A 20,178-nucleotide genomic window follows, 5' to 3' on the forward strand; every position below is an offset into this window, starting at 1 on the left:
TAAGGTCTTCCTGGAAGTCAGATGTAATTCTAATAGGTCTGCCCCTTTATTTGTTACTTGGTCCTTTTCCCTTGCAGCTTTTAATACTCTTTGCTGTGTATGTTTAGTGTTTGGATTATTACATGGCGAGAGAACTTTCTTTTCTGGTCCAAATCTCCTTGGTGTTCTGTATGCTCCTTGTACTTGGATAGGCATTTATTTCTTTAGGGTAGAGAGTTTTTCCTTCTATGATTTTGTTGAAAATAACTTCCTGAGCCTTTGCACTTCTCCTTTTTCGTCTATCCCCATTGTTCTTAGGTTTGGTCTTTTCATGTGCCTCAGATTTTCTTTGACGGAGGGTTTCATTTATTCCATGGTATCTTCAGCTCCTGAGAATCTCTCTCTCATCTTTCCTGTATTCTGATGGTGAACCTTGCCTTTGTAGTTCCTGTCCAAGTTCCTCCTATGCTTTTCATTTCCTGTTTCCCCCCGGTTTGGGTTTTTTGTTACTGAATCTGTTTTCCCTTTCAGGTCTTGAACTGTTTTATTCATTTCCTTCCACTGTTATGTTGGTGTTTTCATAGATTAGGGGATTTGCTAATTTCCTCTTTAAGGACCTTTATTATATCCATAAAAGCTGTTTTTAAGTTTAAGACTTTTTTACTTGAGCTTCAGATATGTTGGTTCTGAGTCTAGAGTATGGTGGCTGTGTGTTGCCTGTAGGAAAATCTTCTGGGGTCCTGATGGGTCTGGGGACTGGGATTTCCAGATAGAATGTGTTTCTTAGTATTGGGACCTGAGACTTAGGAACTGGAATGAGCTTGGGGTTATGACAGGGCTTTACATGAGGGGGTTGGGGGGAGCAAGATGTTTGACTAGGAGCTGATAAGTCATTGCCATGGTTATAGGGGGCAGAGAGCTAGGAGAGACCACAGCAGCAGGTCTACTAAAGAGCTGGGAACGAGACTGGGGTGTTGGACTTGGAGCAATTGAGGCAGAAGTGATAGTGTGCAGTTAGCATTCGTACTTCTGGTTTCCCAGGGAAGGCTTGCTGAAATTGGGGGATGGAACAGAGCAATTAGAGTTAGGAGGAGAAGATCTTGTGGGACCTTTAGAGATGAAGTAGGGTGGGAAGCTGCCACAGGTAGTCTGCTGCAGAGCGAGGGATGAGGCTCATAGATTTGATTTGAAGGAGCTGAGGGTGTGGTGGGGGGTAGATCTGGTTACAGTTATCCTACCGGTTTTCTGGACCAGAATGACCTGTAGTTTCCTAGAGAGGGCCTCCTGTAGTTCATATCTGGGACAAAGCAAGGAATGTGTGTACGGATGTTAGGAGGGTAAGGTCTGTGGGATCCACTAGAGCTGAATGGGAAGGCTCCTACAGGTATTCTGCTGCAGAGCTGGGGATGATAGTGGGGGATTAGATTAGACTTGGAGGATGAGAAGGAGAGGTGAAGGTCTGCAGTCAGTCTACCTGCTTCGCTGAGTGACCTGTGAGTTTGCAGAGAGTCCCAGTGGGCACCTAATAAGGGGAAAGTGGGAGGGGTATTTTGGAAACAGACCCACATAGACAGAGAACTACAGGCAGCTAAGGAAGTCTGGGGGCAGGAGAAATAGTCTCAGTAGGCACCTGATAAGGGGGAAAGTGGGAGGGGTATTTTTGGAACCCACACCAAGAGAACTACAGGCAGCTAAGGAAGTCTGGGGCCAGGAGATATCCTCCTCCCCACCCAGTGTTGAGTCTTCTAATGGTTTATTCATTACCAGGTTGTCATCTCTGAAATCATGGAGTACAGGTAGCGCTCACAGACTGAGTAGGTTCTATTTAGGTGCTGTATTAAAATATAAGCAAGACGGAGCCATGGTTTTTTGAAGAGAAAGCAGCGATCAGAGTAGCCAGGAGGGATTTGAAGGATGGAAGGTTACAGAGAACTGCCATAATTGTATTTGACTTCAACAACAACAACAACAACAACAAAGTTGAAAACACTAGTACTGTAGTATCCATTTACTTCATGTGGTCATCAGAGTAAACAGCACATAGTTGGGGGAAACAGTGGTATCCTGGTGAGTAAACATTCACTCTCTCAATTCTCTACTCAAAAAAAAAAAACCAAAACCAAAACCAAACCCAGGATGATGACAGCAACTTTCACATGGATTTCATTGTGGCAGCATCCAACCTCCGGGCCGAAAACTATGGCATTTCCCCTGCAGACCGGCATAAGGTAACAGGAGTCTGTGATGTACCACTGACCCTTGCCCAAGCTGATTTTTCTTCATTTGGGCCTTCCGTACACCCCTACTTCCTCCTAAACAGTAATCTCTGGTGCTCACTGTCTGTCTTACAGAGCAAACTGATTGCAGGCAAGATCATCCCAGCCATTGCAACCACCACATCAGCTGTAGCTGGCCTTGTGTGTCTTGAGCTGTACAAGGTGGTTCAGGGCCACCAACAACTGGAGTCTTATAAAAACAGTTTTATCAACCTGGCTCTGCCTTTCTTTAGCTTGTCTGCACCTCTGGCTCCAGCATATCAACAGGTATGGGACCTACAAGCATAGGAAATGTTGATGTTACCATTGAGGGAAGCAGAGTACATCAGTACTGTGTGTTTGTGTGGGGGTTGGGGGGGGGGGGGGGGGTGCAGTGGGCTTCAGAGCAGATGAGGTTTTATGTCACTGAGATATACTCATTCATCAATCACATGGACAGCATAATTGAAGTTTGGGCCAGGTCTTGCTAGAGTGTGAGATCCTGTCTCAACAAAGCAGAAAAAGAACAGGAAAGGTGCCGACAAAACTTTTCATGGAGAGCTAAGGGGGATGTTGAGTGAGGGAAGGAGAAGGCAGGGTCTTCTTAGTGGTGCGTATCCTTTTCCTTACAAAGAATCAAGCTGCCTAATCATGGTTTGGTAATGCCACAAGTGCGTTTTTTTGACAACAGAGCTGTGGTTAGTGCAGTTGTAATATGTTAAGAACATTTGGGGTAGCCCCCCTCTTAGCACTTATCTTTGCCCTCTAGTACTATGATCAGAAGTGGACATTGTGGGATCGCTTTGATGTGCAGGGACTACAACCTAGCGGTGAGGAGATGACCCTCCAGCAGTTTCTAGACTACTTTAAGGTAAGGCTCCTTCCTCTGTGAACTCCCTCTTTGTGGAGACCTGTACATTTGATTTAGCACTGTCCATCTCACAGTCACCACTCCTATCTCTTCTCACCTCTGCAGACCGAGCACAAGCTGGAAATCACCATGCTGTCCCAGGGTGTGTCCATGCTTTATTCCTTCTTTATGCCGGCCACCAAGCTCAAGGAACGGTTGGATCAGCCGTGAGTTAGCCTCTGGGCTGGTGGCAGTGGAAGCCTTGAATGGGTGGGATTCTCAACAACCCAGTGTGCTACTCATAGTTCCCCATTCTCATTTCTGTACTCTGCTACCTAACCTTTCCTCCTACGTTTGTTTACTTCCTTCTTAAGTCTCATGTTCCTTGACTTCAGGATGACAGAGATCGTGAGCTGTGTGTCAAAGCGAAAACTGGGCCATCACGTGAAGTCCCTTGTGTTTGAGCTGTGCTGCAACAGTGAGAGTGGAGATGACGTCGAGGTTCCCTATGTACGATACATCATCCGCTGATCTCTTACTGTCTCCATTCTTTCAGTTCTGTCAGTATATATCAAAACCTTTCTAGGTATGATAAAACCTTAGTTCACACTTCCTTGTTCCTAAGACCTATGTTTAGTGCTGTTCCTACATTGTTAAGAACTGAAATTCATAACAATAAATTTTCAGCCTGTAAGTAGTGTGTCACCCTCTCCTTTCAAGGGCGGCTGTGCTGTTGTCCCTAGGAAGAAGTGGACTCCTTATCCTAAACTGCAGTCCTTAAAAGGTGACAAGAGTTCAGCTGTACAGAAGCAGCATGGACATTATCCAGTATTCAAATACAATACTGGAGATTAAACTTTGGAGATTAAACTTTAGCTGTTTTCATTCCTCTTGCTATTTCTGCTTAGGAAGAAATGAAGCCTGTGGCAGCAAGGCCATCATGAGGCAGTCGGTCAGCCCTTTCCTACCATTAATACTGTTAGGTGTCCGCACACAGCTTAGGACAGACCACACCCGACCAAAGGGTCCCGGGGGGAGGGGGGAGGGTTTATTCAGGAGATGGGGCAAAGGCGGGCAGGGGGGAGAGAAGTAGAGGCTGGCCATGACCACGTTGGAGAGAGAGGGACGGGGAAGTGGGGAGAGGGAGGGGACAAAGAGAAGCTAGAGGCAAGACATTAGGAGAGAGCAGGGGGCAAGCAGCCCCTTTTTTATAGTGAGCCAGGCCTACCTGGCTTGTTGCCAGGTAACTGTGGGGAGGAGGATACCTGGCTATTGCCAGGTAACTTGTGGCCATGGAGTTTAGACAGAATACTAACAAATACCCTTTCTTTTCTCTGGCCACATACCAGTCCTAGTGATGTTCAGGTGAAGCAGAGACTCTAGTGCTGGCTGGTCTGTGTCTTACCTTTGTCTTAGCTCCTGGTGTGTTGGTGGGTGGGTGGGTGGGTGGGTGGGTGTTGTTTTGGTTTGATTCCCCCCCAACCCCCGCCGCCACCAGTTGCTCATCTAAGGGGATAAAAGGTTGTTATTAGAAATAAGGGCCTTATGTGTTATTATTGAATATGTTGGCTTTGCCTAGGCTTTCATGGAACCTGCCTCCTTTGCTTTGGACAGCTCTTTCGCTTACAATCATTATTAGGCCACAGGTGCTGTCTCTTGTCAACTGGCTTCCCACCCTTACATGCATGTGCCTTTTTTCTGCTTAACTGAGAACTGTGTGCTTCTTACTGTCCTTGTGACTTTGGGGTTATTGAGTTGAACTCTCTGAAGGTTTCCCAGTTTGTGAAAGGTGTTCACTCCTGAGATGTTGTGATTTCAAGTACCTTGCTTCCTCATCTGGATATTTGCATTCCTTTATTTTCTGCAATTCTGACCTCCTGTTCATAAATGGTGGTTGTTTACACATATACCTTGGAAGGTGTTATCCAGAGTTAAATTGATTTAAAAAGACAGCTCTGCTCAGTGTAGTTATGTGGTTGGATGTTGCTTTGTCTCGTGGTGGAAATAAAACTGGTGGAATGTTTGGCAAGGTATTCAGAGTATATATAGTCTTGGGATCTAAAGTAATTCTCAAGAAAACGCTTGTGTAAGTAAGTTGTTGCTTTCTCTGGCATCTTTCAGTACTCTTTTCATCCAGTAGTCTCTGCAGTTCCAAATATTTTCCTTTTTTCTCTTATAAAAAATCTTCCCTTACGATACATTTTAATCGTGTTTTCCCTTTCCTCAAAATCCTCCTCACCACCTAGCTTTTTAAAGAGTTACTGCTCTGTGAGACAATTATACCATTTCCTTAGTCCTTTCCCTTTCTCCCTCTAAACCCTCCGATACACTCGTCCTTGCTCTTCGAAATTCACCGCCTTTCTTTTGCTACTTGTTGTTATGTACATACATGTATATGTATATACATATATATTTATACATACATAAATACAAACTGTTCCCTCTGTCCACTGTAACCTGTATGTGTGTCCTCAGGACTGCATATTTATTTAGTATTGAATAAACAGTTGTTGTGCTTCTCCATGGGAAGGCCTATTCTTCCATTCTCCACATTCCTCAGTTGCCTGTAGTTGTCTGTCTAGGTTTATGTAAAGATCTTCCTTGTCCTCCTTAGTGTGTTTATTGTTGTTCCCCTTGTTCAGCTCATGTTTAGGTGCTCAACATGATGAGTTTGTAACATTGCGAGAGACACAGTCTCACAGCATGTGCGAGACTCGATGATTCTCTGGCTCTTAAACTCTTCTTTTCCCCTCTTCTGTGGTGTTTTTTGAGCTCAGGTACAGAAATGGTATTTCAAAATGTACCTGTTGGCACAGGGCTCCACAACTTTCTGCAATTTGATTGGATATAGCTTTTTGCAGCGGTCTCTATCCATTTGTGGAGGCTTTTCTGTGATGGAGGGTGAGCACTAAACGTATGTGGGTGTAGGGACAAAATACCGAAAATGTTGTTGGGGGTTATGCTGGTTTAGTAAAGTGGTGGCTGTAGGTTCCTCTCCAAGATCCACAACTTCATTAGCCATGAGTAAGTTGTTGGGTGTTTTAAATATACTGTGACCAGAAAAAGGACCTTTTCGGGTCATGTGTATTTTGACTTACAAATGTCTCCTGTATTTGCATGTGCACACATTTCCTGAAATTTTGGGAAGTTGGGGGCTATGATTCCATTGACCATTTATTCGCTTATTTTTGGTCTCCTTTCTTTCTAGCTCCTTGTTCTATACATGGATTTTTTTTTAAACAAAATTAAGTTCATGTTTATTTCATGTCTGTATGCTGTATGTACATGAATGATCCAATACCACTCTTTGTTTCTACAACTTCCAGACATTGAGACTCCCCCCTCATCCTCCCATACATGGCTGCTTTGCTTTGCTTTGCTTTGCTTTGCTTTGCTTTGCTTTGCTTTGCTTTGCTCTTTGCTTTGCTCTTTGCTTTGCTCTTTGCTTTGCTTTGCTTTGCTTTGCTCTTTGCTTTGCTTTGCTTTGCTCTTTGCTTTGCTTTTTGCTTTGCTTTGCCTTTGCTTTGCCTTTGCTTTGCCTTTGCTTTGCCTTTGCTTTGCTTTGCTTTGCTTTTGCTTTGCTTTTGCTTTGCTTTTGCTTTGCTTTTGTTTTGCTTTGCTTTGCTTTGCTTTGCTTTGCTTTTTGCTTTTTGCTCTTTGCTTTTTGCTTTTTGCTTTGCTTTGCTTTGCTTTGCTTTGCTTTTTGCTTTGCTTTTTGCTTTGCTTTTTGCTTTGCTTTTTGCTTTGCTTTTTGCTTTGCTTTTTGCTTTGCTTTTTGCTTTGCTTTGCTTTGCTTGTTTTTCTTTTCAATCAAATTGTTTGATTTATTTATCTTCCAAAGGTTGCCCCCTTCTTGGTCCTCCCTCCCAGAGTTCTTCACCCTATGCCCCTCCCCTTTGCTTCTGGGAGGCTGCTCCCCCACCTACCCACCTGCACCTCACCAACACCAGCCTCCCCCTTCCCTGGGGCATCATAGCTATAGGATTAAGCACAGTGAGATAGGAAAAGCTCAGTGAAATCCCTGGATGCTGGGCCTCAGTGTAGTATCTCAGTTAATAAACCTAAGATGGGCTGGCAGAGAGGTGGAAGGTGCCCTCACTTGGTGCAGCTGTGTCATGCAGCAACTTATGTCATGCAGCATCTTTCCCACTGATGCCAGACAAGGTAGTCCTCTGCTATAACCAGCCCCTGTATGCTCTTTGGTTGGTGGCTTAGTCTCTGGGAGCTCTGAGGGATCCAGGTTAGTTGAGACTGTTAGTCTTCCTATGGGGTTGCAATCCCCTTCAGTTCATTTAATCCTTCCCCTAACTCTTCCATAGGGGTCCCTGACCTCAGTCCAGTGGCTGGCTGTGAGTATCTGCATCTGTTTCAGTCAGCAGCTGAGGGCCTCTCAAGAGGACACCGCTACTAGGCTCCTGTCTGCGAGCATCAGTAATAGTGTCAAGGTTTCCTACCTGCCCATGGGGATGGATCCCAAGTTGGGCCCAGGCACTGGATGTCCTATGCTTCCTTCAGTCTCTTCTCCACTTTTGCCCCTGCATTTCCTTTAGACAGGAACAACTCTGGGTCAAAAGTTTTGAAGATGGGTGGGTGGCCCCATGTCTCCACTGGTAGCTGTGTCTATCTGCTGGATGTGGTCTCTTCAGTTCCATCTCCCTACTGGAGATGGAGATTGGGCCTTTCGGGTATTGTCATGTCCTGGAAGCCTCTCGCCTCTCTGGGACTTTGTAGAGGTTCCCCTGCCCCAACCCCACGCTGCTTCATATTCCTATTCATTCATTCTTCTGACCCTCTGGGCTTCTCTTTTGTCTCCCCTCATACCTCATTGTGGGGCCCCCTCCCCTCTCTGACCTAGGTCCCTCCCTCCCTCCGTCCCTCCCTCTGCCTCTGGTGATTATTTGGTTCCCCCATCCTAGTGGGTTTTAAATATTCACAGTTGGGCCTGCCTTCTTCTTAAGCTTCCTACAGACTGTGAGTTGTATCATGAGTATTCTGAAATTTTTTGGCTACTAGCCACTTATCAGTGAGTACATACCTTTTGGTTCTGTGAGCATGTCCTTTTGGCTCTGGGTTACCTCATTGAGGATGATATTTTCCAGTTCCATCCATTTGCCTGCACATTTCATGTTGCCCTTGCTTTTAATAGCTGAGTAGTATTCGATTGTGCAAATGAAGTGTAGGGCCAATGAAGGGATGATTTGGTCTCCCTGGTAGAGCACTGGGTTTGAGATAGCCCGAGACCCAACAGGTGACCATGGCCTGTGAGAGACATGGCCTGTGAGGGATGGCCTGTATCTCCCCACACTGCCGGATTCCAGACTCCTCCATGTGGTCCACATCTCTCATTAACCTGTACCTCATTAACGTGTAGACAGGTTTGGCTCAGTAGCTCCTCCCAGAGAGGTTTTGAGTCACCATCTACAGCTACAGGTAGAGGGTGTGACTAACAGTCCGCCCCCTCGAGATGTCCATATTCCTAACTTACCTTAACTTAGTGGTGGGGTGGGGGTGGGGAGTGAAGGGGTGGGGGGAGTGAAGGGGTGGGGGGTGTGGGAGGCATGGGGGGAGTGACGGGGGTAGCTAAATTAAGTTATTCCTTCCCAGCCTCTCCGCTTTTCTTCCTCTCTGTTAAGACAGCTCCCCCTGGCTTTTACTGGGGGGCGCGCCCACATCCAGACCCAACTACCACATCATGGCAATAAAACTTCTGCAATCCCTTTGGACGTTCACATGTCTTCTGGGGCCTGCCACCGCCGAAGTTTCCAGCCTTTGGAACCTTGGACCTTCTTGTGTATGTGGGACATGCTGGCGTGGAACGCCCTGCCCCAGGGCCCTGCCACCACAGAGTTTGATCCCACAATGAAACACATTTTCTGCATACATTCTTCAGCTGAGGGACATCTGGGTTGTTTCCAGCTTCTGGGTGTTACAAATGAGGCTGCTATGAACATAGTGGAGCACGTGTCCTTGTGATAATGGTGGAGCATCTTTTGGGTATATGCCCAGGAGTGGCATAGCTGGGTCTTCAGGTAGAACTATGTCCAATTTTCTGAGGAACCACCGGACTGATTTCCAGAGTGGTTGCGTCAGCTTGCAATCCCACCAACAATGGAGGAGTGTTCCTATTTCTCCACATCCTCGCCAGCATCTACTATCACCTGAGTTTTTGATCTTAGCCATTCTGACTGGTGTGAGGTGGTATCTCAGTGTTGTTTTGATTTGCATTTCCCTGATGACTAGGGATGCTGAGCACTTCTTTAAGTGCTGCTCAGCCATTTGGATACCTCTGGATTTACTCTTTAAGGAGCTATATCTTCTTCAAATAAGCAGTTTTTCATATGCTTCATCTCTCTTGAAATATTTGGGGCCTACTGTGGTAGGATTCCTGGCTGTAGGAGATAGGTATTTCCCTGCTGTTACTGGGTTCTGACCCTGGGATTGAAGCATGTGGGTTTAGAGTGATTATTGGCCTTGCTGTTGATTGCTATTTTGTCTTTGTTGGGTAGCTGTTTTGTTCCTTGGTGTCTGTTTCCTCTCTGGATTGTAGACAGTGTGAAGGTTGTTTCTTGCCTGGCAGGAAAAGTATGTGGACCTGAGGCTTGTGGCCTTGGGAGTACCAAGTAAATTGGGTTTCTGGTTACTGGGACCTTACATTAAGGAATGCTGATAGGCTAGGGACACTGCCCTCACCTGGATAACAGCTCATGCCTACCAAGTGCTAAGGAAGTAGAAATCACTGAATGTAATGTCAGTCCCAGTCCTGTGTTTTTCTCTGGCCATACCTTGCCAGTCCTCCATATCCCAGCACTTGGAGTTGTCCTTCTCCCACTACGGGTTATCTCAGGCCTCCCATACTGCCTAAAGATACCTAAGGTCATAAGAATCACTGGGGCTTGGCCATGGCTGCTTCTTGCTTGCTGCCTGTTCCATGGACAGCCTCTGCTTTCTATAATTCTGCTCATAGGACCACCCCAAAAGAATATGCCATGGCTTAAGAGAACCAGGTCCTTGGGGACTTTTGGTCCTCCCGAGTTGTTGTTGTTGTTGTTGTTGTTGTTATTGTTATTATTATTATTATTATTATTATTATTATTATTATTATTATTCACTTATTATTATTCACTTATTATTGGAATACTTTCCAATAGTAAGTGTCTTTCTCAGGGATAGGAGAGGGCCCTTTCCACCTCACACCAGGCTACTAAGGCAAAGACCACCATAACCACAATTGGCATCCTGTCAAGAGTGTACACTAAACTGCAGGCCTGCTCCACCCCTACTTCCCTCATCTGGGTAACAGCTCTTACCTACCAAATGCTAAAGGAGTAGTCACTGAATGGCATTCCAGTCCCAGTCCTTTTCTCCAGCCACACCTTGCCAGTACCTGGCTTAATAGACCCAGGTTCTTGGGGACTTTTGGTCCTCTAGCATTCTCAACGACTTTCCAGTAACATGTCTCTATGTCATGTCTCTATGTCCCTTGCCTTTGCACCTCCCACCAGTTGACCAAGACCAACTTGTTTGCTATATTGCCAGTGTCAAAACACATGGCATAGGACAGGGGAATTGATGGAGCCCGTCACCACCCACACTAAAGCTTGAGTCTTGAGGCAAAGGGCCCTACCCTACTGTGAAGCTCCTGTTGGCCTGGGCAGTCCAGCTGGCCTCTGGCAAGTCTGCCTCAAGGACCTTGTATTCAAGGACCTTCAGAGCAAAGTGGACAAACACAGGCTAGGGGGAACAGAAGACACCAGCCAAAGAACCCTGTATCAGGGACACTCCTGTCTGAAACATTCTCTCCTCCAGATGCAATGGAGAAGGCTGGGCCAAGGGAAATGATCCAGCCTTCCCAGGGAAATCCACAAACAGCATATGAGAGCTAAAACCAGTGGCCACCCTCCCTGACTCCTTCTCACTCTTATGCCTGATTTCATAGGCTTTTCTGTACCTAAGCTGCTTGCTGCAAAGATGGGCACCCTTCTCCCACCTGTATATACTATGTGAAGACAGTGAACAACACACTTTTCTAAGGACTGCTAGGGACCTTGTGTCTTTGCAAGCTAGACGTTGACTCTAGCTTGTTTCTACTGAGAATCCCCTGTATCATAGCCTTTCAAGCTCCTGTCTTCTGTCCTTGCTAACTGCCTCGCTGTGTGGTGGATATAGTCAAGGGACATTTCTAAGAGGCACTGGGAAGCACCTTTCAGCACGATTTCTGGAACCTTTTTCTAGCACAAAAATGGAAGTGGTGAGGTCAAGTACCACATTGAAATAAAACCCTTCTCTAGGAGAAGGAAGTCCATGTCTGCTGTAAACACCCATAGCCTGAGGAATTATTAGTACATGAAAGTCCACATATATTCAGTCTCTCTCTCTCTCTCTCTCTCTCTCTCTCTCTCTCTCTCTCTCTCTCTCTCTCTCTTTCTCCCTCCCCCCTCTCTCTCTTTTTTCCCCTTTCTCTGTCTACACACACACACATGCAAATATTCAAAAGCATACCCAGTCACACAGACAACCTCAAAGTACATCGACATATGCACGCATCTTAGGGTCTATTCCCACCTAATTATACAACAAACATCACCAACAATTAATTACACCCCAACATCTCTGCTTTCAGGTGCTCTGCTGCTGTTGTAGATATATCTCCTTCTACCTAAACCTTGTAACTACACACTCAGACCTGTACAATACAAGTGTGGGTTGGAAAGAGCCAGGTGCTTCTATCTGCTGAAATATAGATAGGAATATTCAATAAATATTCATGTAAAAGACCAGGCTGCCCCAGTGCTAAGCAAGCAGAGGAAGGGGACGACAAGTATGCTGCCCACCCGGTATGAGGGCCAGAGGCCAGAATTAGGCAGGGGGACCTGCAGCAGGCCCAGGAAATCCTGGAGACCTGCTAGGCCACCAAGGGTTTACATGAGGTGCTGATCAAAAGGTGCATTAAGAGGATTTACATAGGGTGTCTGATGGCCAGATGTTTGAGGTCCTCACAAATTCTGAGCGAAAGCAGGGTGCTACTCTGCATCTGTGTCAGAATTGCAGAAGGGTTTTTAGCTGTTGGGGTAGCCCACTAGGCTCAGGGATTCAAAACAGACCCAGAACTACAGGAAATCAACTCTTCCTTGAATGAGCTTGCAGAGGAGTAGGGCCCTGATCCATACTGCTAGGAAAAGCCTCTGACTTCACAGCTGCTCAGGGAACTGCTGTCAGAAGGACCCTGTGCCCCTCAGAGAACTAAGCACATCCTAGCCTCACAGACAGTAGAAGAGAGCCTGGAGACTGGAAATCCATTTCAATGGAAGACTGTCAGAAGCCTGAAGTGAGGGTGGGGGTTGCCTTACAGCAGAGTTGACCACTGAACTGATTGTCATATTCTGAGCATTGCCCACCATTCCTCAAGGCAGCCATGCTGTAATTTCTGAAGCCCTTGGCATGGAGCCCCTCAGCAGAAACAGGTGGTAACACTTGGGGGATTTGAAGCAGCCCCAGGGAAGAGGCCTTATGGCTGATGGTGGAAGTCCAGGAGGTGGTGAAGGTGGACCCCCCAAGTGCAGGAAGAACAGAGACCAAGTCCAGGAAGGCCTGTGGGAACAGCCTGGGAGTGGTCCAGCAAAACACCATTCCCCTTGGAAGAACTGGAGCTACTGCAGTCCCAGATAGGCTCATTTCCTGCCCAAGCCAGCAGGGTCCAGGAGAGCCTCAAGAGGCATGTGGGTGAGAGGAACAGGTCCCACCTGGAAAACAGATAGGCTTCGTGATCCAAGGCATCCCAGATTTCTGGGCCACAGCAACATCCTTAGTGGTTTTCACACTTCAGGGGAGAGCAAATGTGCAAGAAGTTATTGGGTAGGGCATCGGTGGAAATGGAAGGAACTGTGTATGGTCTATGCTGTTGAATGAGTGAGAGCAGTGCACTTGGCATAAAGAGGAGTTCCTCTGCCATCTTTCCTGGCCTTGGATATCTTACAAATGCCTGAAGCAATGCGATGGTCTTTCTGTGCATTTCTGTGACTGTGTGTGTCTGTTATCTATGTCTTTATGCTTTACACTCCACAGCATAAGCAGCAGTTTCTCAGTATAACCCTCCCTGACCCAAGGGGTGACTGGCATTTCCACCTGAAATGCATTCCACAGGCAAGAGCCAATATCCCTGGGTATTAATGATTCTCTGTTACATTTGCAGATAGGAACCTAGCATCACTGTCCTCTGGAGGGTAATCCCAACAGCTGACTGAAACAGATGTTGAGACCCATAACCAAACATTAGGTGGAGTTTGGGGAGTCTTGTGGCCAGTCACCCCTTGGCCTTTCCCTAAGTTTGTGTTCCATATTTGTCCTTATTCTTCTTGTCATTGGGATGAATTTGGGGTCCAAGTTTCAATGGGTGGGTTACTGTCCTTATCCCTCCACTGCCTGCAGTGGAAGTGGCCACTTCCAGGTCCAAATTCCCCACTGCCAGGAGTCTCAGCTAGTTGCCTCCATACACTCCCTGGGGCCTCCGCCCATCCCTGGTCTCTGGTACAACCTAGAGATTACACACTCTCCCCGCTTATACACAGACACACACACACACAGAGACACACACAGAGACACACACACAGACACACACACTGCATGTGTCTACTCTCACCCCTACTCTCTCTACATCTGTTCTACCCCTGACCTGCCCCACTCCTGTCCACATCTCCTCTCCCAAGAAGTTCCCTCTACCCATCAGCCTCCTGTATCTGTTTTGTTTGTCCCTCTGAGAAAGATTCAAACATCCTCCCTTGGGCCCACCTTGTGATTTGGCTTCTTTGAGACTGTTGATTATAACGTGGTTATCCTCTACTTTGTCCCTAGTATCCACTTATCAGTGAGTACATACCATGCCTGTCCTTTTGAGTCTGGGTTACCTCCCTCAGGATGATGTTTTCTAGTTCCATATGTTTGCCTGTGAAATCCCTAATGTCCTTGTTTTTAATGTCTGAGTAGCCTTCAGTTGTGTAAATGAACCACACTTTCCTTATGCATTCTTCAGTTGAGGGACATCTAGGTTGTTTTCAGTTTCTGCCTGTTATGAATAAAGCTGCTATGATCATAGCAGAGCATGTGTCCTTCTGGTATGGTGGAACAACTTTTGGGTATATGCCCAGGAGTCCCGAGGTAGAACTATTCCCAGTTTTTTGAGAAAGTGGCAACTTGATTTCCACAGAGGTTGTACAAGTTTGTACTCTCACCAGCAGTGGAGCTGTGTTCCCCTTGCTCTACAAACTCTCCAGCCTGTGCTGTCCCTTTAAAAAGACAATATAACCCCATCTGTCTCCATTAAAGGACCAGCCCTATTTCAAAAAGAAGATTCCAGGGCACCAACTCCAGGAATAGACCATACATCCCAGGAACTAGGCCATAAGGCACCAGCAACAGGAACAGGCCATAAACTCCAGGGACAAGGACATAAAACCCCCTCCCAAAGAACAGCCTGGGCATAACCACAAGAATGGGAAAATACCTTATCTCAGGATGGGCCGTTGTGGGAAGCCATGGCAAGGCCTTACTCTTGGCAAACACTCACCCTTGGCTCTCCTATCTACTATTCTTCTTTCTGCTTACCTTCCATGATTCACTTGTCAGTTCTCAGAACTTCAAACAAGGCCTCATAGCAACCCACCTTCGTAATTAGTAACCCTTCCTCCTGATCTCTAGATTTACCCAACATCCTGCTAGATAGATGTTTTTAGAAGCCCTGGTAACGGCAAGGCCTTGTGAGAATAACTGAGTTAGACCCCACAGCTGCAGCCAGCTTCCTCCACCTGCAAAGCCCTCTTTCCTTTCCCATCCCTCCTCATATCCTGTTTTCAGAGTATATAACCTGTGTGAACAATAAAATGTTTGCCAGCGTGATCAGACTTCTTGGCTTGCTGTGCCTCCTTATTTTCTCACGCATCTCAGTCCTCTCCACAGGGTCTAAGGGTCCCACTTGATTGTCCAGCTGGCCTGGACAAGTGGTGCCCATCGTGGGGCTCTGAGACCCCCGGAGGGGACCACCACTCCACCAACCCAGACACATTTTTGTTCAGAAGGCAAAAATAATGCTCCTTGTCACAATTCCAGAGTTTCAACATGCTCTTTGTGGAAACACAAAACAAAAAAAGAACAAGGATACTTGGTGTTTATATAGTAGTTTATCCTGTCTAGTTTAGATTTTCAGTGAAATCTCAATGCAATTGGCTTGCGACTCTTCTTAATATGACTTCTTCATGTATATATCTGTTCGTTTGCCCTATAACTTTAAAAGTTGGGAGATAGAACAAAGTATTTCAGGACTCCTTGATCTGTCCCTGTTTTAAAAGCCCTGTCTTCACCATTGTTCTAGAACTTTCTCCCAGATATTGGTGCTGTGGTCCGTGCCTTGGTTTGGACTTGGTGTGACCATGAAAGAGTTCATAGCAGGAAGTATGAGGCAGAGGAGTAGGAGTGGCATCTAACAAAAGAACAGCATCTCATAAGCTCTCCAAGAATAGCCACCAATTCCAGTACTAACCTCTAAGCAGATAGTGGGGTGAGCATTCTGGAGAAAAGGGCTATAAATCTTAGGCAGATTTTGCACTGCTTGCAAACTTCAAGCCAGATTAACTTCGAAAGCTTTCTTGCATGAGGCTACTCCATGCTCAAAGGTGAAGGAGAGAGAGGGGAAGAAGGAAGCAGAAGAGGAGGAGGAAGAGGAAGCAGAGGGAGGAGGGAGAGGAGGGCAGAGAGGAGGAAGAGGAGGGCAGAGAGGAGGAAGAGAAGAGGAGCATGGGTAAGAGGAGGAAGGGGAGGAGGAGGAGTGGGAGGAGGAAGACGAAGAGGAGGAGATGAAGGAAGATATGTAACAAGTAGGTCCAGGTGAGAAAGAGGAAGCCTGTGGACTGCCAAAGGAACAATTGTCCTTGTCCTGTATTTATGGCTCTTTGCATATAATTCACATAAAAGAGAAAAGAAACACAAATGACATGGAAAACAGCTGCAGAAACTCTCCAGAGGAAGATACATAAGCACCCATTGGGATGGATATATTTGTATTCATTTGTGTTAGAAATCTACCCGAAGACTTATAAACCCTTATTGATTTTTGGCATTGAAATAGTGCTGAAACACCCATAAATAAAACCAACCACTTAGAAGTCCAGTAGTGTCAACTAACTGTTCCATTGAATTCTAGAGAACAGACTTTTAACTGATTTACAGAAGGCAATATATGTAAGTTAGTGTTCACACTCCCTGGTTTTGAGAATCAACTAAAGCTCAAAGGTCTTAAGACCCTGTAGAACAGTAGTTTAACTGTTTCAAAGAGTTCAATACATCAGATAATACACCATGGTGTATAGTACTTAGTGTATAAGATGTCAAGGTTGAGGCTCCATGGCTGATATTTTCTTCCAACCTATGTTTTAGAGTTGTGCCAGGGTTACATAGTTGATTCAAAAGTTGATGGGTAACTGACTTACTATGGGGGAAACGCTGTGGTAGATTAATGTGATGAAACTGGAACAGGCTAACAGAAGGTCTGGGTATAATACTTGGTGTCAACACGCCTATGTATGGTTCCCTGAGCTTTCTTAAAGAAACTGTTGGAGGGGCTGCTATGTACACTCTTCATTTCTGTTTTAAGCTTGTTTGTAAGAACCAGAGTGGGTAACTTTGAACCATTCCTTAGCTTATAACAATCTGGCAGTTGAGCTAATGGGCAGATGGCCATTCATTCACCCCACTTATACTCTCCTCCTCTACACCTTTGTATATTAGTCCAATCATTTTGTTTATGTGTTGTCTTAAGTGTTGCTACATCATCCACTTAACTTGCCTACGTTAAAAACAAAGCTTGTTGCTTTGTCCATTTTGCTTCTGATTCTTAGCTAGCCCTTGAAAACAAAAACAAAGCTTTGTCTGTATTGCTTTTGTACACAAATTTTTATGTTTTTATTAAGTTTTATTACTGTTTATTCTTTAAAGATACATAATAAAAGAGAAGCAGCATGTGACTTCTTATGCCTAAACACAAGGTAAGGGCTTATTTTGCCAAAAGATGTGACAGAGAGCTCATAGCATAGTTCATTGGACAAATGGGCTTTGCACAGTGTGGAGGAGAAGTGGAAAAGACACACACACACACACACACACACGCACACTCACTCACACACACGCACACTCACTCACACACACACACACACACACTCACACACACACACACTCACACACACACGCACACTCACACACACACACACTCACTCACACACAGACACACACACACACACTCACTCACACACATGCACACTCACACGCACACGCACACTCACACACATGCACACTCACACACACACGCACACACACGCACGCACACACACACACACACACACGCACACTCACACACACACACACACACAGACACACACACACACTCACTCACACACACGCACACTCACTCACACACACGCACACACACACGCACACACACACGCACACACACACACACACAGACACACACACACACTCACACACACGCACACTCACTCACACACACACACGCACACACACACGCACACGCACACGCACACGCACACACACACACACACACACACACACACAGAGGAGACAGACTTTATGTACTCATGATGTAGTTTTGTGTGCTATAGAGAGACCTGATAAACAGAAAGATGCATTTGACGTACAAAGGAGTGCTTTGCATACTAAAGAGGCACAGCCTATGTTTTCACAGCATTAAGTTGTGTATGTTTTTCAGTGATGAGTATTGAAGACTTACAGATAAAAGAATGGTTTCCATGGTGATGCTGTAAGGACCTGACAGCCAGCTCTGACCTGATGGTACTGTGTTTTTGCCTGCTCAGACATGAACTACTGCATCCCAGTCATTAGAATGCTCAACCTGGGTGATAATTTATATATGTGGTGGCTGAAGAAATTTAATATGCAGCCAAGCATCCAGTAAGGGCCCTTGACCTTTGCCCTGGAATGCCTGGGAGATCCTGTTGGCCACAGAGTAAGATAAGAATAGGATGATATTCTTATCTGTGAGGCTGTGAGGAATTAACAGCTACCTTTGTTCTTGTAAAACCTGCTTATCTGTGGGAAGAGGGGATGAAATGTTCTATTATTTCTACATAACAGGAATGAAAAGAATTTTCTTGCCCAGCTGGATATTTGTAGTGTGTCCCCTTCTGATGGTTCCTTTAAAACTCCACCTTACCCTCCCCTAGCCCCCACTTTAGCATGGCATGCTGTATTGGCTCTAAATCTGTTGGCTGTCTTTCTGCCAGCAGTAAAAATAAATTCATCTAAATTGGATCTGAGCCTAAGACTCTGGTTTCTTCTGTGGATAAAATGCCACAAAAATGCAACTAGTACTCTGTTTAAACAAACAAAAAAAAAATGTAGAAGCATTTCTTAGCATTCTCCTTCCTTACACACTACACATCTTTACACACATTTTGGAACCCAAAAGGAAGGAACAGGACCTTTATTACAACAGGAGGGAAATCAGCATCCAAACCAACTAGAAGTCTCAGTCTGTAAAATTATAGCAAGGAGGAGTATTGGCATAGGTAGGAACAGAGGCCAGTGTCATGAGACACCTACCACAGGGCTTTGCTGAGATGCTCCTGCTATGGTGTATGCTCACCAGTGATGTCAGCTGTCAGTAAGTAGGTTAGCTGCTGCTGGTGGAACTGGTGTTGCTGCTGGTATTGCTGCTGCTGTTGCTGCTGTTGCTGCTGCTGCTGCAGTGGGTGCCCCGTGGGGATGCTCATAGGCTGTACATGGTCCTTTGCTTTGCTGGTCCTTGGAGGACAGGTGTGCAGCTTTAGCCCATTCTTGTCTGTATGTGATGGTGTGGGGGTTTATGTCCCACTGTAGCAGACTGTACAGTTTTGTTGAGGCAGCAGCAGGCTGCAAAGTACCACTCCTCTGTGGCACTTTAGCCCTACGATGAGGCTGATATTTATAGTTTGGGTATTTCTCTCTGTGTAGGGTCTTCAGTCTCTGTGCCTCCTGGAAAAAAGGCCTTTTTTCTGCTTCTGTAAGGCTTTTCCACCTGTATCCCAGCTGCTTGCTGATCTCTGTATTTTGCATGCTGGGATTCTTCTGGGCCAACTTGCGCCTCTCACCACGGGACCACACCATAAATGCATTCATGGGGCGCTTGATATGGCCCTCCATGCTCTCTAGACAATTGTCACCAGCTGCAAAGTTTGTCTCTTCTCCAGAACTTAAGATATCCTGTGACTGTAGGGTTGAACACTGAAAAGCAAGATCTGAAATGTTGAACGTAGTGGAAGAATTATGACTACAACTATAAACAAGAAGACAGAGATGAGATGAGATGAGATGAGATGAGATGAGATGAGATGAGATGAGATGAGATGAGATGAGAGAGACAGAAAGACAGAAACAGAGAGAGACAGAGAGAGTTAGAGGAGTCAAAACTTATAGTGTAAGAGCTAAATGCTGCTATTCAAAATGTGTTTGTAAAAAAGATTTTAATATTTAAAGTATGTAAGAAAATATGTATTCCTCCTCCCTCAGGACCTCCCTAGTCCAGCCCAACTAATCTACTTTGAAACCACCCCACAAACCTACATATTGTCAACCAAAACCTGTCTAGTTTGTGAATGTTAGAGACTGCATTTTTGCACTCCTTAAAAACATATCTCTTACTCTTTGATTATTCCTTCACAACCAGTATTAACATACAACAAGAGCATACTAATGAGTTCTTTTCGCCCTGAAGCGTATGTGATATTTAGAATAGACTAACATGAGAAACAAACAACCATGCAAAAGTAGTGGAGAGGGTTAAAGATAAGCATGAAACCTACCATTTGTATCCTAGTCCACTAAGCATGGAAAAACAAAGAAATAACCTGTCCTGGCTCAATAGCCCATTATAATTATCTCCACCATGAAAGAGCAAAATCCACTAGTAATGCACAGGCTGAGCTTTGGAGTTTGAAGCTACATAATAAAATAAACATCAACAAAGATTTCAAGAAATTTTTCTTCCTCTATTTGTCATATCAATGCATTATAAAAGTCATTTATACAAATTTTGAA

General features: G+C 45.4%; 1 protein-coding gene and 1 pseudogene across 1 annotated transcript in view; one reads left to right on the top strand and one right to left on the bottom strand.

Moving 5' to 3' along the window:
- Window positions 1-3,769, top strand: part of LOC117701308 (ubiquitin-like modifier-activating enzyme 1 Y) — a 26,055-nt gene extending 22,286 nt beyond the window's left edge. Inside the window, exons 15-19 of the mRNA XM_076706227.1 lie at window positions 2,115-2,207; window positions 2,331-2,522; window positions 3,004-3,105; window positions 3,211-3,311; window positions 3,480-3,769. Of these exons, the coding sequence (XP_076562342.1) occupies window positions 2,115-2,207; window positions 2,331-2,522; window positions 3,004-3,105; window positions 3,211-3,311; window positions 3,480-3,615 (624 nt within the window). The 3' untranslated portion in view covers window positions 3,616-3,769. The remainder of the gene's footprint in view (window positions 1-2,114; window positions 2,208-2,330; window positions 2,523-3,003; window positions 3,106-3,210; window positions 3,312-3,479) is intronic.
- Window positions 3,770-18,731: 14,962 nt separating this feature from the next.
- On the bottom strand, window positions 18,732-19,284 carry LOC117701309 (sex-determining region Y protein pseudogene; annotated as a pseudogene).
- Window positions 19,285-20,178: the final 894 nt, after the last annotated feature.

This window comes from Arvicanthis niloticus (genome assembly GCF_011762505.2).
Source record: "Arvicanthis niloticus isolate mArvNil1 chromosome Y unlocalized genomic scaffold, mArvNil1.pat.X SUPER_Y_unloc_4, whole genome shotgun sequence".
Lineage (NCBI taxonomy): Eukaryota > Metazoa > Chordata > Mammalia > Rodentia > Muridae > Arvicanthis > Arvicanthis niloticus.